Source organism: Thermobia domestica, chromosome 4, assembly GCF_964235325.1.
Source record: "Thermobia domestica chromosome 4, izTheDome1.hap1.1, whole genome shotgun sequence".
NCBI classification, from domain to species: domain Eukaryota; kingdom Metazoa; phylum Arthropoda; class Insecta; order Zygentoma; family Lepismatidae; genus Thermobia; species Thermobia domestica.
This window is the reverse complement of record NC_137457.1, coordinates 325,394,798-325,408,441: the sequence shown is the minus strand read 5'-3', so window position 1 is coordinate 325,408,441 and position 13,644 is coordinate 325,394,798. Positions and strand designations below refer to the sequence as shown.

Sequence of the window (13,644 nt, the reverse complement as noted above, 5' to 3'; positions counted from 1 at the left end):
CGTCATTCGAACGACGGATAACTCAATAGCATTGAATGCGTACTTAACAAAGAGACTTGGATTGTAGTCTTGCAAAGGTGTTGCAGGATCTTCATGCAAATACCGGGACTACTGCAACACAGAGGAGGAGGGGTAAAAAAATTGTTCCCGGTCGCATTTGCGCTAATCCCAAGACTTTCAGCATTCGAGCGCTACCCTAGCCAGCTGTTTTAAGTTTGTCATGTAAAATGTGCAGAAATACTTGGGCTAGAGGATAGAACCCAACCAACCCCTGCGGGGTTTCTAACCCGTTCCTACTACTACTACTACTACTACTTTTACTACTACTACTACTACTTCTATTACTACTACTACTACTACTACTACTTTTACTACTAATACTATTATTTCTACTACTGCTACTATTACTACTACTACTAATACTATTACTACTACTACCACTTTCACTATTACTACTACTACTACTACAACAACAACAACTACTACTGCTACTACTACTATTATTATTATTATTACTATTACTATTACTACTACTATTACTACTACTACTACTATTACTTCTACTACTAGTACTACTACTACTACTTTTATTACTACTATTACTACTACTACTTTTACAATGGATCCTATAGTAAAACTTCAAGCTTATTTTAATGAAAAAAGAAAGATGAAAATTTTAAAAAGTAATCGGTAAATCACTTTTCTGAGTATTATTTTCAATCTTATTTAATGAAAAAAAGTGTTATGAAAATTAAAAAAAAAAATAAAAGAAAACTTTCCTTGGTCAGGGTTTAAACCCACGCCAAAAATTTTCGTTACTAGTATATTGTGCTAGCACGCTCGAATACGAAGGGCCAATAGCAGTTCGCGTTTACTTTCCGTTATATGTAAGTCATGACGCTTGATGTTCTTTCTGTTGGGGAATAAAATCAGAGGATATCTGAAATTTTCTTGGGATCCGCGAAAATGCTTCCGGTCAAATTATTGAGTCATGGCAAACTGGAAATACTGGTGATAACGCTGACTATACAGTGGAATCGTCCAATGAAGATCTCTTTGGGATGTACAAATGTGACTACAGCACGTTTAGTCAGTAACTGAACCTGATTGGCTTTAATGTGTTTCATGCCATTAAGGCGAATCTAAAATACTAAAAAAAGAAGAAAAAGTATGCCCGGGTGAACGTAAACCACCAATCTTATGATTACTAGGAGCATATTCTTTCAACTACGGCACGAGGGCAATGAAGGAAACAGCTTGTAGAGGGATAAATTCAGGGGGTGAGCGCAACAGTGGTCTAACCCACATTTTTAAAAATGGAGAAAAATCAACTTAAACATATGTTGTCTTTTTTACAATATATATATATATATATAGGCCTAAAGGGGTCCAACCTTATTTTCGAAACAATGATAAAATTTCGCTTATTTCTGTTAATATTAGGTTAATTTAGGTTAGGTTAGGTTAAGTTAGGGCTAACTACTTGCATATTTGTCTTCATATTCCCTTAGTTCACTTCCGGTAAGTACATTCTCTCTACAGCACCTTGCATTTCTCATTTCGACAACATGTACTACGGTTTCAGTCTTAAATGAGCCATCAATGAATTACAATTCCCTCACTTCAGCTCATTTCTCCTGTAAATCTTCCATTTATAACGTACTTCCTGACCCCTTCAACTAAACATATCCATGACAAGTCTTATTTATTGAATTATAAAGGTCTTGTGAAAATTATGGCGAATACACACATTAATTTGTTTTTCTTTCTAATTTTGCAGCTACAACTATTTATAAGCCAAGTAAGTTATCGGAAAGTGATGTTTACTGCCTACGGATTCTTCCCTGTGAATTTCACTTTGCTTACTGTGGTAAGTATTGGTTGATATTATTTTTATGTAAAACTGCTTAACGTAGATGGTTGTTTAGTCATTCAGTGAGTGCAATGATTGTTCAACTGGATCGAAGTGATGTACTGCCGAAGTGCTGTAGAGCTCCACCTATTTGTTAATGTACTAGTTTTATGTTAATATAAATTTAAGTTTTAAAACATTATAATTTGGATATAGAATAATGTCTGTGTGCAGGCCTAGTACTTCGAGAATTCCAGATTTGACGATGGCTTCATCTATGCAAAGGCAGATGCTATCTTTGACCCGGAGCTCGAGAGAGAAAAAACAAAGCATACTGTTCAGTGTCAGAAGCCGATTTCCACGTAGAATAAAGAATTTGTGTGCTAAAATGTTGTGAATAACTTACTTTGGTTCGTTATAAACATTTTGTCAAATACCATTGCTTGTTCATTTCATAAATCTAATAAAGAAGATAAGAAGTATCTGGAATGCTCTAGCATTCCACGGTGTGTAAATGCATGTCGTTTTTTCTATGTATTCCCGGGTTAATCTTGTGCTTCTACATCGTAAATTACATTGACCAGTTGAAAACGACAGTCTCTGTTGCCACACTTGGTACAATTGTACCAGATTCAGCCCTTTTTGTCATTCATCGGCCCGTTGGTACCACGCTGGCATTTTCAGCCCCTTTTGTGAAAAAGTTGGTACAATTCTACCCAATTCAGCACCATTTAACAAATATTGTCACATTTTCAAAAGTTCACGTTACTCATACTGTGTTGCACTCTTAAGAAATGCTGGTGAACATTCATTCTATGACGTTGCACCGCATAACGCTACATACTTCATGTGGAAAATTCGTAATTCAAACTATAGTAGGAAACAAATGACGCTAGATGGGCGCATCCGCGCCGCGCAGGAAGGAGACGAGAGAGAAGCAGTGTGATGGAAATTTTAGCTTGGATTTTTTTTTAAGTACACACACGTTGAATCAAGTGTTGCATATTCTGAAGAAGACAAGCAGGTGCTGATGTAAGTCTATAATTTATGTGTCGTTGAAAAGATTATAAAACATCAAAACAATAATAGCACCAGTGCCGTACCGTGGAAAATCAGCGCCTGGACAAGAATATACATCGGCGTCCCCGTACACATGACTGAGGTCGATATACCAGCCGCAAAGCGCCACTATGGTTGGCGCGAAGCGTAATAAAATTTTCTTCAATTTTATATATATATATATTCCTTCCGAATTTTGCGGCCCCTTACTTCGGCGCCCGGGACCGTCATCCCACCAACGCCATGGTTTAGCACAAAAAAAAAAAAAAAAAAATACATTGACGTAGTTGCCGGTTTACCGGGCTAAGTTGTTTACTAGTGACGCCATATTGACGAATACAAAAATACCCGAACATTTCTGCGTTTTAGAGATCTATATCGACGCGTTGTAACAAACTTTATGTATAGGCCTAAAGTTAGATCAGGGATGATCATACGTGGGCAAAAATACGTGTATTTTACTTTTAGACAAAAAATGAATTCAGCCCTTTTTGTTTAAATTTGGTACTATTTTTCAGCCCACTCTAGAGCTAGGACTGTGGCAACACTGACGACAGTTTTCTATCAAGATAAGAGAAACAACAATAACTGTTGTATATGTGCCTTGGAAATAATTTCTCGATTCTGAAATCAGAATACATACGTATTCTCTCATAGGGCAGCAAGATTGCTTTAAGTTCACATTATTTTTAAACTTCTAAATAAGACAAAAAAGGAATGAAAATCAAATTACGTATATTCTCTGCACGTGACATGGATATCACTCAAGCAAATGACTACCGTATTTCCTGAATATTTGAAGAACTCGGGAGAAAAAATAGGCAAATGACAAATGCAACTTTAAAGATAGTTAAGTTTTATATATGAGTGAAAAATTCTCAATTCAACGTTTTATGTTTATTTAGCAAATACAACTCATAGAGATGTTTACTATTATAGTAAAACTGCATTCTATGCGATATGTTTTCTGGCAACGCGGGAAACTATTCAATTCAAAATTAGCACAATTGTCACTTACCATGTTCTCATTCCGAGCCATTCATTTGTATAGTTTATATTCCATACTCGAAATATCATGTCCACATACTTTGTTGAGGTCGTGCCGAGTTATCAGTCCTGGTTGCAGGCTTCTCTGAATCTTTTTGAACAAGAGCCTATGTTACAGGTTGTTATCCTCACACCAAACCCCCCAAGCTGGAGGATCGTCTGCTTATTCAATACGTTCTCAGCTAACTTCTATAACTAGAAGCTTTCTCTTCGATTCGCAACCCGAGGAAGCGCCATGCTTTGGAGATAGGAATCTACGTTTATTAAATATAAATAATATTCATTAAAATTAAATACAGAGAGCAGAAATTTCTGGCAACTTCACAATTGAACTTTTATCCCTCACCACTTTCACAGCTGTAACAGAAAGTCTCGATGCTATGATATCTTGCACCGTCTTCATACAAATTGTTACAGTGGTCATTGAAAGAATGAGAAAAACAAAACAGATAATTTATACTGCTGTTCTAATATTCCCTCCTTTGATCTACATATGAAAGTATGTTGAACATTCTGGATTTGAATACAGTTTCCTGGATGATATAGACGAATATTCGTTTGATATGACCTCTTAAACGACATGTTCAGCACAAAATAACGTAATCGCAGTTTAATTTATCTTAGTTAAGGTGAGGACAATTAATGAGCATCCCCGAAAGTATGCCTGGAAGAAACACTTGCCTAATCTTGAAAAGTATTTGTTCCTATTCGAAAAAAAGCTCTGTTGCCGTCAGTGGCGTATTTACAATTTTGTTTCGGGAGGGGCTTTGCTAACTTTCGGGGGGGGGGGGGAGCTTTGCCTGGAAATGTGAAAATTCTGCAAGATATTTCATTTACTTCACTATACTAAGTAAGATTTCGGGGGGGGCTTAAGCCCGGAAGCCACCCCCCTAAATACGCCACTGGTTGCCGTATAGGAAAAGCTTGAGTCTCTCCAATGTTTCATTTGCGTCAGCGCTTATGCACGTAGCACTGTGTAAACATACCTAAAACAGAACTTTTAATATGAGTGTGCACAAAGTTACTTATATCAAAACTTTTCACATGAGCGTAGACAAAGTTACTTCAATCACAAGTTCTCATATGGGTTGCGCAAAATTACTTGGAACGTAACTTTTCACGTGAATGTAGAAAGGTACTTAAAACAGAACTTTTCGTATTGTGTGGATAAACGTACTTAAAAAAGAGAAAACTATCCATATGGCTATGTAGAAAGGTAATAAGGACAGAGTTCTACATGTCGGTGTATACACAAAGATAAATAAAATCTGTTTATTGTTTTGACTATAACTTCCTTATGTGCTCTTGCTATTGGCTTTTAAGTGTATAGCAACCAGACAAAATGCCACTTAAGTGAACTGAAGAACTACAGATAAGGAAAAGATAGAATTGATGACAATTAAAGAAAGAAAAATATATAATGAAAGAATTTGATTAGTATGTGCACAGACACACCTCATAATAGAAAAAAATACTATGTCGTTACAATATATTACTGTAGAAATACGCAAATATTAATGCTTAAATGTAAATATGCTTACGACTTTTGTCTTATTTTGAAATAATTAAATCGAAGGAGTGTAATTGCAATTAAAGTTGCCGTTAATTAATTGCAATTAAATAATCACAACAGTTTTAAAGCAGCAAATTGTTTGCTCGTTAGCAACATCTATTGGTGTCGGGCAGACAGACAGCGCAGCTAGCGATACATATTATTTTAACAGTTTACTATTAAGAATTAGGGTGACACACTTGCATCCTTGTGTTTTATAAATCCGTATGATATTAGAGTTATGGTTTATTTATTTTTTATTTATTTGTTGTTAATTCAATTACAGATTGGTGTTATCTTGGCAACATACTTGGTCATTTTGGTTGGGTTTCAAGTTTCAAATCAACATAACAGATGAAGAAATGGATATACTCAAAGACACATCATATAGAAGAAATAAGCGAACGATTCCTGAAGAGTGTTGTGAGGCAAAGTGTGATATGGCAAAAGTTAGATTCACAAACTCTAGAAAAGGTAATACAATATTGTCATATTATTGGTCATGGATCTCGTTCAGTGCAGTGAACAGAACTCATTGGTGATAACTAAAGAGAAAAAAATCGTTGAAATTCAATGCTTATGAAGAAAATTTGAGTGCAAGATAATTGAGTAACTGCACTATTGAGGAAGTGCCAGGGGCGGATCCAGGGGAGACGATCGCCCCCCCAGAAGAGGAAACTTTCTTATTTTATATATATAAATAAAACCCCTCCCCAAAGTTTGGATCCCTTAAAAGTAGCAGTATGACAACCCACCGCCCCCTAGAAGTCGGTCCTGGATCCGCCCCTGGGAAGTGCAAGATATTAATTTTACTATGTACAAAGCAGAGAGTGACAGTTATAGACGAAGTTAATTTGAATGAAAAAATAAATATATTTGAGACGAAACTAGTGTTCTGTGATTATTAACATAGTCAACACATGGAAATGAAATTATTTCATCATTCATAGTTTTGTATCTTCAAATAAAACATTGCGATATTGAAATTTTACATATAAAATATTCTTTCTCACATCTGATAATGCTATTACTACTTGATATCAATTTTACATCATTTCGGTTTTCTTTGGGAACACTAATGATGTCCATGTAACTACATTTACTTATATTTTCTTGTTCTAAGAAAAGAGCAATATTTCTTTTAGAATTTACCATTCTAGGATTATGCTTGGAGGCTAAGGAAGAAGGTCATGGCGATGATAAGGAAAGTAGAAGGAAACAGAAGAACTCCAGGAAGTCCCACTTGGCAATCGAGTACCCCATATCGGAGACTTAAGTGGTCGATTACCGAGCCACTGCGGGCTCAAAAGAATACTATTATATATTAAGTTAAATCTTCCATCAATAAGAGTGTTTTTTTTTTAAACTCACGGATTTCATTTGGGTCTAAAATTTCTAACTGAGGTTCGATTTTCATGCGGTTTGTGGCAAATGATTAAGTAAGGATTGGAGATTTATGGGACTGTTTACTGGTTTAAATTCATCCGGAGTAATATCGGCTACAACTCAAGAAAAACAGCAAATATTCGCCAGTGTATCTTGCAATTGGAATGAGATTTTGGATTTTTGAAGCGAAATTGCAGAATAAAAATTAAGCCCAAAAATCCCATGTTGAATAGCTACAGCCGATGTCATGCGACAAACAACGGAGAGATTTCTTGGGTGACCCAAGGGGTCGATAAATGACATTTTCCACAAGAGCTGCCTACAGGGTCTGATGCTTCCTTGTCTCACTCAGAAGCGATCCTGTTTCTTCCAATTTATTCACTAGCGACCATAGATACATTATGTTACTATTTGTGACAGAACGTGAGGCAAATTTGTTTCTAAATGACCTTTGCGAAGCAACAACAGATTCCATTTACGAAACACTTTTAACGATAAACTCTTGTTGCTCAAAAAAAAGTACACTATTCTCACTGTGCCCTGATTATACTCACACAGTAGCACAGAATTGTACAGCGCAATTCCCAATACAGTGGCCCAGTTTCCTATTTCTTATTCTTATTGACCATGGCGAGGTTTTCAGGTACGAAGAAAACCCAAATCTTCTCACCGCACCACACTTGATTCCAATTGTAATGTACACTGGCGAATATTTGCGGTTTTTCTTGAGGCGTGGACGACATTATCTCGGATGAATTTAAACCAATGAACACGGTTCCATAAATCTCCCATCCTTCTTTGATCATTTGCCACAAACCGCATGAAAATCGGACTTCTCTTAGAAATTCTAGACGGAAATGAAATCCGTGATTTTTAAAAGAATCACTCTGTAGATTCAATATAAGGACATAGTGTATGAACTGAGTTGTTCATTCCTATACACTTACTTGAAAATAAGTATATACAGTGGGAAATATCGTTGTATTGATCTCACAAGGTACATTCCGGAAGCGTCCCCTCGGAATTCATGTGTAAAATTGATTCAAATGCAAAGTTCTCCGTGGCACTATATGTATTGTACTAATTTTAGGGGCCTATACTGGTAATTTGCACATTTGTGGGCCTTCATATACCTGGAATTCAATCATACACAACTATAATGCAACTGGACATAAATGTGGGCATATGCAAAACAAGTTCTGCTTCTCTGACATATGTTAGCCATCCCGGCCGCTATGTTGGATCCGCCATACTGGATTCAATTTTCAGGTTTTTAAATGGGAATAGGTGAAAGTCATACATCAAATTCATGTACAATTTTCTCGGAAATTCATTGGTGTAGTGAGTTTTACCGTAGTTTGTACAGTTTGGAAGATATTGCATGTTAAATGTTAGGCACTTCACGAATATTGAACCAAATAGATAATTATGCAGGGCCCCGCGTGTATACGTAATGTTATACGTGATTTATCGTTGACGAAATATTCTCTGAACGTACATACTTACATACACACTGGTGTCAATACGGAAATGATAGATCATGCAAATCTAGTATCTGGATTTACATTAGGCATTTTGACCGTAAAGCAATACTTCCTTGTTATAGTATAACAAGGAAGTAATAACAATAACTCACAGAAATGTAATAAGATCATGACACCAATGTTGCAAAGAGTTTGTTTATACCTACAGTATTCTTCCAGTTAAAAAAATATTTTGCAACATTAAAAACGCAAGTTTAACTGATATTACTCTCCAATGTCTACTCGCGAGGTGCTTGGAGGGATTTAACATGCAATACCTTTCAAACGGTACAAGCTACGGTAAAATTCACTACCCCAGTGAATTTCCGAGAAAATTGAACATGAATTTGATGTATGACTTTCATCACCTATTCTTATTTGAAGAAACAAAAGTTGAATCCAATATGGCGGATCCAAGATGGTAGCCTAGGTGAGTAACGTGTTAGAGAAGGAGTACTTGATCCAATTTGTTTTACATATGACGACATTCATATCGTTAGATCTAAAGAAAGTAAAATCAATTTGTGTCCAAGCGTTATAATAGTGTATGATTGAATTCCGGATATATGAAGGCCCATAAATAAGTAAATTTCCAGTATGGGCTGCTAAAATTAGTACAATACACATTGTACCGCGGAGAACTTTGCATTTGAATTAATTTTACACGAATCCCGAAAGTATACCGCGAATTTACCTTGTCAGTCCATACGAGTTTCATGAGTACAACGTCGTGTATGTGCGCTTTCTTTGAGTTGTCTCGAACTCCTTACTTCATCATCATTTAGTTGCATTTAGTCGATTTTTTCCTGGTCTGTGTAATTTTCGATCTACCTAATGGTTTCATAGCATACTATAACACTATTTTTTCTAATCTCATCCTTAGGCAGAACACAAAAAATCCTTTTTTTTGTTTAATTCTCATATTGCCCAATATATTGAGAAAGGGATATTTAGATTTGATAGTAACTCTTTTCGCGACAGGGGGCCGCGGTGGCTCAGTGGTAGAGCGTTCACCTCTGGTGCATGAGGTCCCGGGTTCACAATCTGCTCCCGCCAAGTGAACTTTGTGGTGGACAAACACCGTGTGCGTGGGTTTTCTCGGGGTTCTCCCGTTTCCTCCCACTTTCTTCGTTCCACCATTTCATTCATTTCTCATAATCACCGTCTCCTTTAGCCTAACCGGCATAACCGTGGGACGTAAAATTCAGATTTTGTTTCGTTTCGTTTCTTTTCGCGACACTTAGGGCGACATTCAATGACTGAGTTCATAGCACACTTTCTCGACGACCATTATTTTAAGATATGTGGGAGTTCTACTGTATCAGTCATTTCTGCAGGAAAACAGTGACCCACAAGCAGGGGCGCACGTACTGCCGTCTACCGGGTTTGGATCCCCCCAAAATTTCGTAACTTGACTAACATTTGTAGACTTTCTTAACAGAACTATACTTGCTTAACAAAGAAGTGATTGATGTAAGCTAAAAATTTAATTTTACGTCTCATTTGTACTCTTTCTTTTCTTATAAAAATGATTTATTTTTTATGATTTTTCCAAAAATATAGGTGGCAGTAATTAACAATATGTCTAACAGGCCTAATAGCTTCAGAAAGTTTCTTTGGTTTAAGTAGGTTTATAGAAATATGTACGATACTATATTGTACTGTACTGTATGGGTCGGAAACATGGACATTACGCAAAAATGATGAAAAATGACTAGAAGCTTCCGAAATGTGGGTGTGAAGCAGAATGGGGAGAGTTAGCTGGGTCGAGCGTAAAACGAATGAGAAGATGTTAGAAATAGTGGGGGAAAACGGCTCAATGAAATGAACGTTTCGTTCAATGTCCAAGTAATTAAATCGTGAACTTAATTGAATACATATTTGATGTATTCAAGTCTTGTTTTTCAAGTTTTGAATTGCCATACTCAGAAGTTGAAGAGAATAATAATAAAGGTAAGTAAGAAAGTTCTGCCGCTTTCTCACCCACCAATTTCAAACATCGGTATGTCACCTAAAACATACCTCGAAAATCAGAAATAATACCATGAGCATCAACGACCTTCTGCCAACATTCTCGAACGACATGGATTCCATCGCGGTAGAACTAGGTGGGCCGTGAAGTGGAGAAAGTATCATGTGCATTTTGCACTTCTACTAGGGATTTCAACTGGCGTCTTCTAAGATGATTGTCCAAGGTATGGAATAGATGATAATCAGAAGGTGCAATGTCCGCGAAATATGACAGATGCAATGGTGTTTACCGTCCAAGGTGTGGAATCGTGTCCCGGGAAATCCTAGCCACGTGGGGCTTATCGTTGTCCTATATCAAGGGGACCCCTTTGCGATTCAGAAGTGCTGGCTCCAGAGTTTTGAGTTTTTCTTGAACACGGCTCAACTGCTGACAGTACACAGTTACTTTTATGCTCTCTCAAGCTTGTAGGAGTTCCCGATGCACGATGCCTCGAGCAGTTCATCAAACACACAGGACCACTTTTTCTGGTGCAATGTTGGTTTCTGCTGTCTTGGAACCGGTTCATGGAATGCTAACCAATGATGACGGTGCATTCGAGATTCGTACAGGACCACTTCTCATCACATGCCATCTTCCTGTCCATAATTGGGTTCTTCCTCAGATGAGACAGCAAAGAAACACAGGTGTCTGGTCGCGTTCACTTCTAGCCCGGAGTCAAATCATGTGCGACGCATCGACCTAACTTGTAGTGCCTCCCAAATCGATGGAGATGCTGCCGAATGGTTTCTCCACTATTACGGAGTTGTAGTCTTAGTTCCTCATATTTCTGGAACTGTTCTCCCCAATTTCTGTCTGAAGATCTTCATTCTGTACATGTGTTGGTCTTCCGGCATGTGGTGCGTCTTCGAGTGTTTCGTCACCGTCTTTAATCTTGTTGAACCTCTGCTGCACTGTCCGCGTAGCCAAAGACCTGGCACATGTTCGGCTCTGCTGCAGCGGCGTTTGACCCCAGTTTGAACTCTTACAACATTTACACCTTTATGACGCTTTGTGGATGTCCCATGTTCACTCTGTCCTTATGCAAATTAACGGTGTAACTGAACTGCTACAAGCAGGTAGTATATTGGATATACCCAAACCAAGAACTGATGTTCTCCTTATCTCCTTTCGCATTCAACTGACGGTGTGAGGGCCAATAGAACACACACCTCCACAAAGAGCGACAGAACTTTCTTTGTTACCTTTATATATACCTAATCCTATGAGAAAAGCAAACTATAATAGCAATATAAAAGCCAACTTTCCTTTGTTCTTCGCTGAACTCCGGGACATTTAAACGTTCCGATAAATATTTTCGGGACACTGGGACGAAGATCTCGAATCCGTGACAGTCCCGGATATTCCGGGACGAATGGATACCCTAGGCATATGTCATATCATGAGTGCAATAATAGACTCCAAGGTGTTTTGAACGTGCATTACGTCGTCCGTCCTAATTACTGTTGTGGAGCCGTCCAAAATTAGCTTGTTTTTTAATGTTTGTGATACTGTTGCGTCTTCCGTTATCAACACTGATAAACAAGATTTGTATTGTAAGTTTTCGTTTTGCACGTAGATTCAAAATACGTAAGGACTTTACGTAGTGCAATTTTGAAAAGTATATATCTTTCTATTGGGTTGGGTACACCTTTAACCAAGTGAAATCACATAATATGTCGAATAATGCCTTCTGTTGATATTTGCATGGTATAATATTTCAGCGTTATATACCTACTCGTTTAAGAGTTGCAAGATCTATCATATATAAAATATTTATATTGATTTTGCTTTACATATCTGCGGTTAAAGCTACAAAGCACAACAAGGCACACTGTTCACTCGAAAATATCAATCAAAATATTTTGAAGTTTACTAAAGTACAGGATTTAAAAATTTTACTGTATATTTGCGTACCTCATCTGTACTTATAGAAGAAGAAAACGGTATTAAAATATTCATTGAAATTATACGCTATAATGTGAAAGAACCTGGTTTTCGCGGTAGACTTGCATTTCCTTGTACTAGCAATTTTCATATCTCTTTACATCAAGCTTCGAACGAAACATATTATGAGAAACATTAAATTATATCCTTTGGTACATTTAAGAATCATATCAGCATAAAGACACACACTCTATGACATTCAAATCTATTTTTTTTTATGGGATTATTAATCTCCGTAACGTGGTCTCTTCTCTCGTGAATTGAGGTGATTTAGGACAATTGATGTTCTGGGCTAGTCTTTCGTAACGCTTTTCTCTTCGTCTCTCCTTTTAATAATATCTGCAAATCAGCGATTATCGTTCATAGATCTCTTGGAAATGTAGTTTGGTGCTCGTGAGTTTATCAGTAACATATAACGGATCGTTTTTAGGATTTTACTCTACAGTTATTTGTAGGGATGAGCACGAGACGAGTCGAGACAGGGTTTTCCTGACAAAATTCGAGTCGAGACACGGCTCTTCCAATAGAGAAATATACATTTTTCGAGTCGAGACATCACTTTTACAGCACATTTTCGAGACGAGACAGGCACAAATCTTGTCTCGTGCGCATCCCTAGTTATTTTCTGTAATGTTTCCGAATTTTTTAAGAAGCATTGCCTTGCTTCACATAGTCGGTTGTTATGTTGCCTACATAGATCTTATGTGTGCGTATGAATATAAATAAGTTCTGTTTATGTCATATATAAATTTATAGATTTTTTAAAAAATTATCCTAATAGACTAAATACATATTATTTTTGTATAATTTCATTTTGAGTATTCGATTTTAAGAACTGAACCTAGTATTTCTGTAATTAATTGTTCATAAATTTAAGGTTTCACTAAATAATGTGAATTACATTCATACACTCTTAGGGCTTTATGCAGAGTTGTTGTAACGCATGATAGAACCATACTAAAAAGTTTGACTAAAGTATGTTTCCTGCAGTAATCAGGGATTTAGTATGACGCTAATCATAATTCAAAACAACCAGTGTCGGACTGGACAGGATGGCGAGGCGGAGATCTCCGCCTGTGCCCACCCTGTTATGGCGCCGCTTTATCACAATAAAATAGACTTAATCTCTCCATTACTCACAAAACTCAAAACAAATTGAAAATGTAATATCACGAAAAACTGAAAAAAAAAACAAGCTCCTTCAGGAGAACGAATCTGTATATCAAACACCGGAAAGACAACTGACATTACATGATCTATGTTTTCAATA

At 36.9% G+C, this 13,644-nt stretch overlaps 1 protein-coding gene across 1 annotated transcript in view; it reads left to right on the top strand.

Moving 5' to 3' along the window:
* LOC145683565 (putative gustatory receptor 28b) overlaps nt 1-6,483 on the top strand; it is a 37,027-nt gene extending 30,544 nt beyond the window's left edge. Inside the window, exons 3-4 of the mRNA XM_081754913.1 lie at nt 1,781-1,870; nt 5,797-6,483. Of these exons, the coding sequence (XP_081611039.1) occupies nt 1,781-1,870; nt 5,797-5,868 (162 nt within the window). The 3' untranslated portion in view covers nt 5,869-6,483. The remainder of the gene's footprint in view (nt 1-1,780; nt 1,871-5,796) is intronic.
* The last annotated feature ends 7,161 nt before the right edge of the window (nt 6,484-13,644 follow it).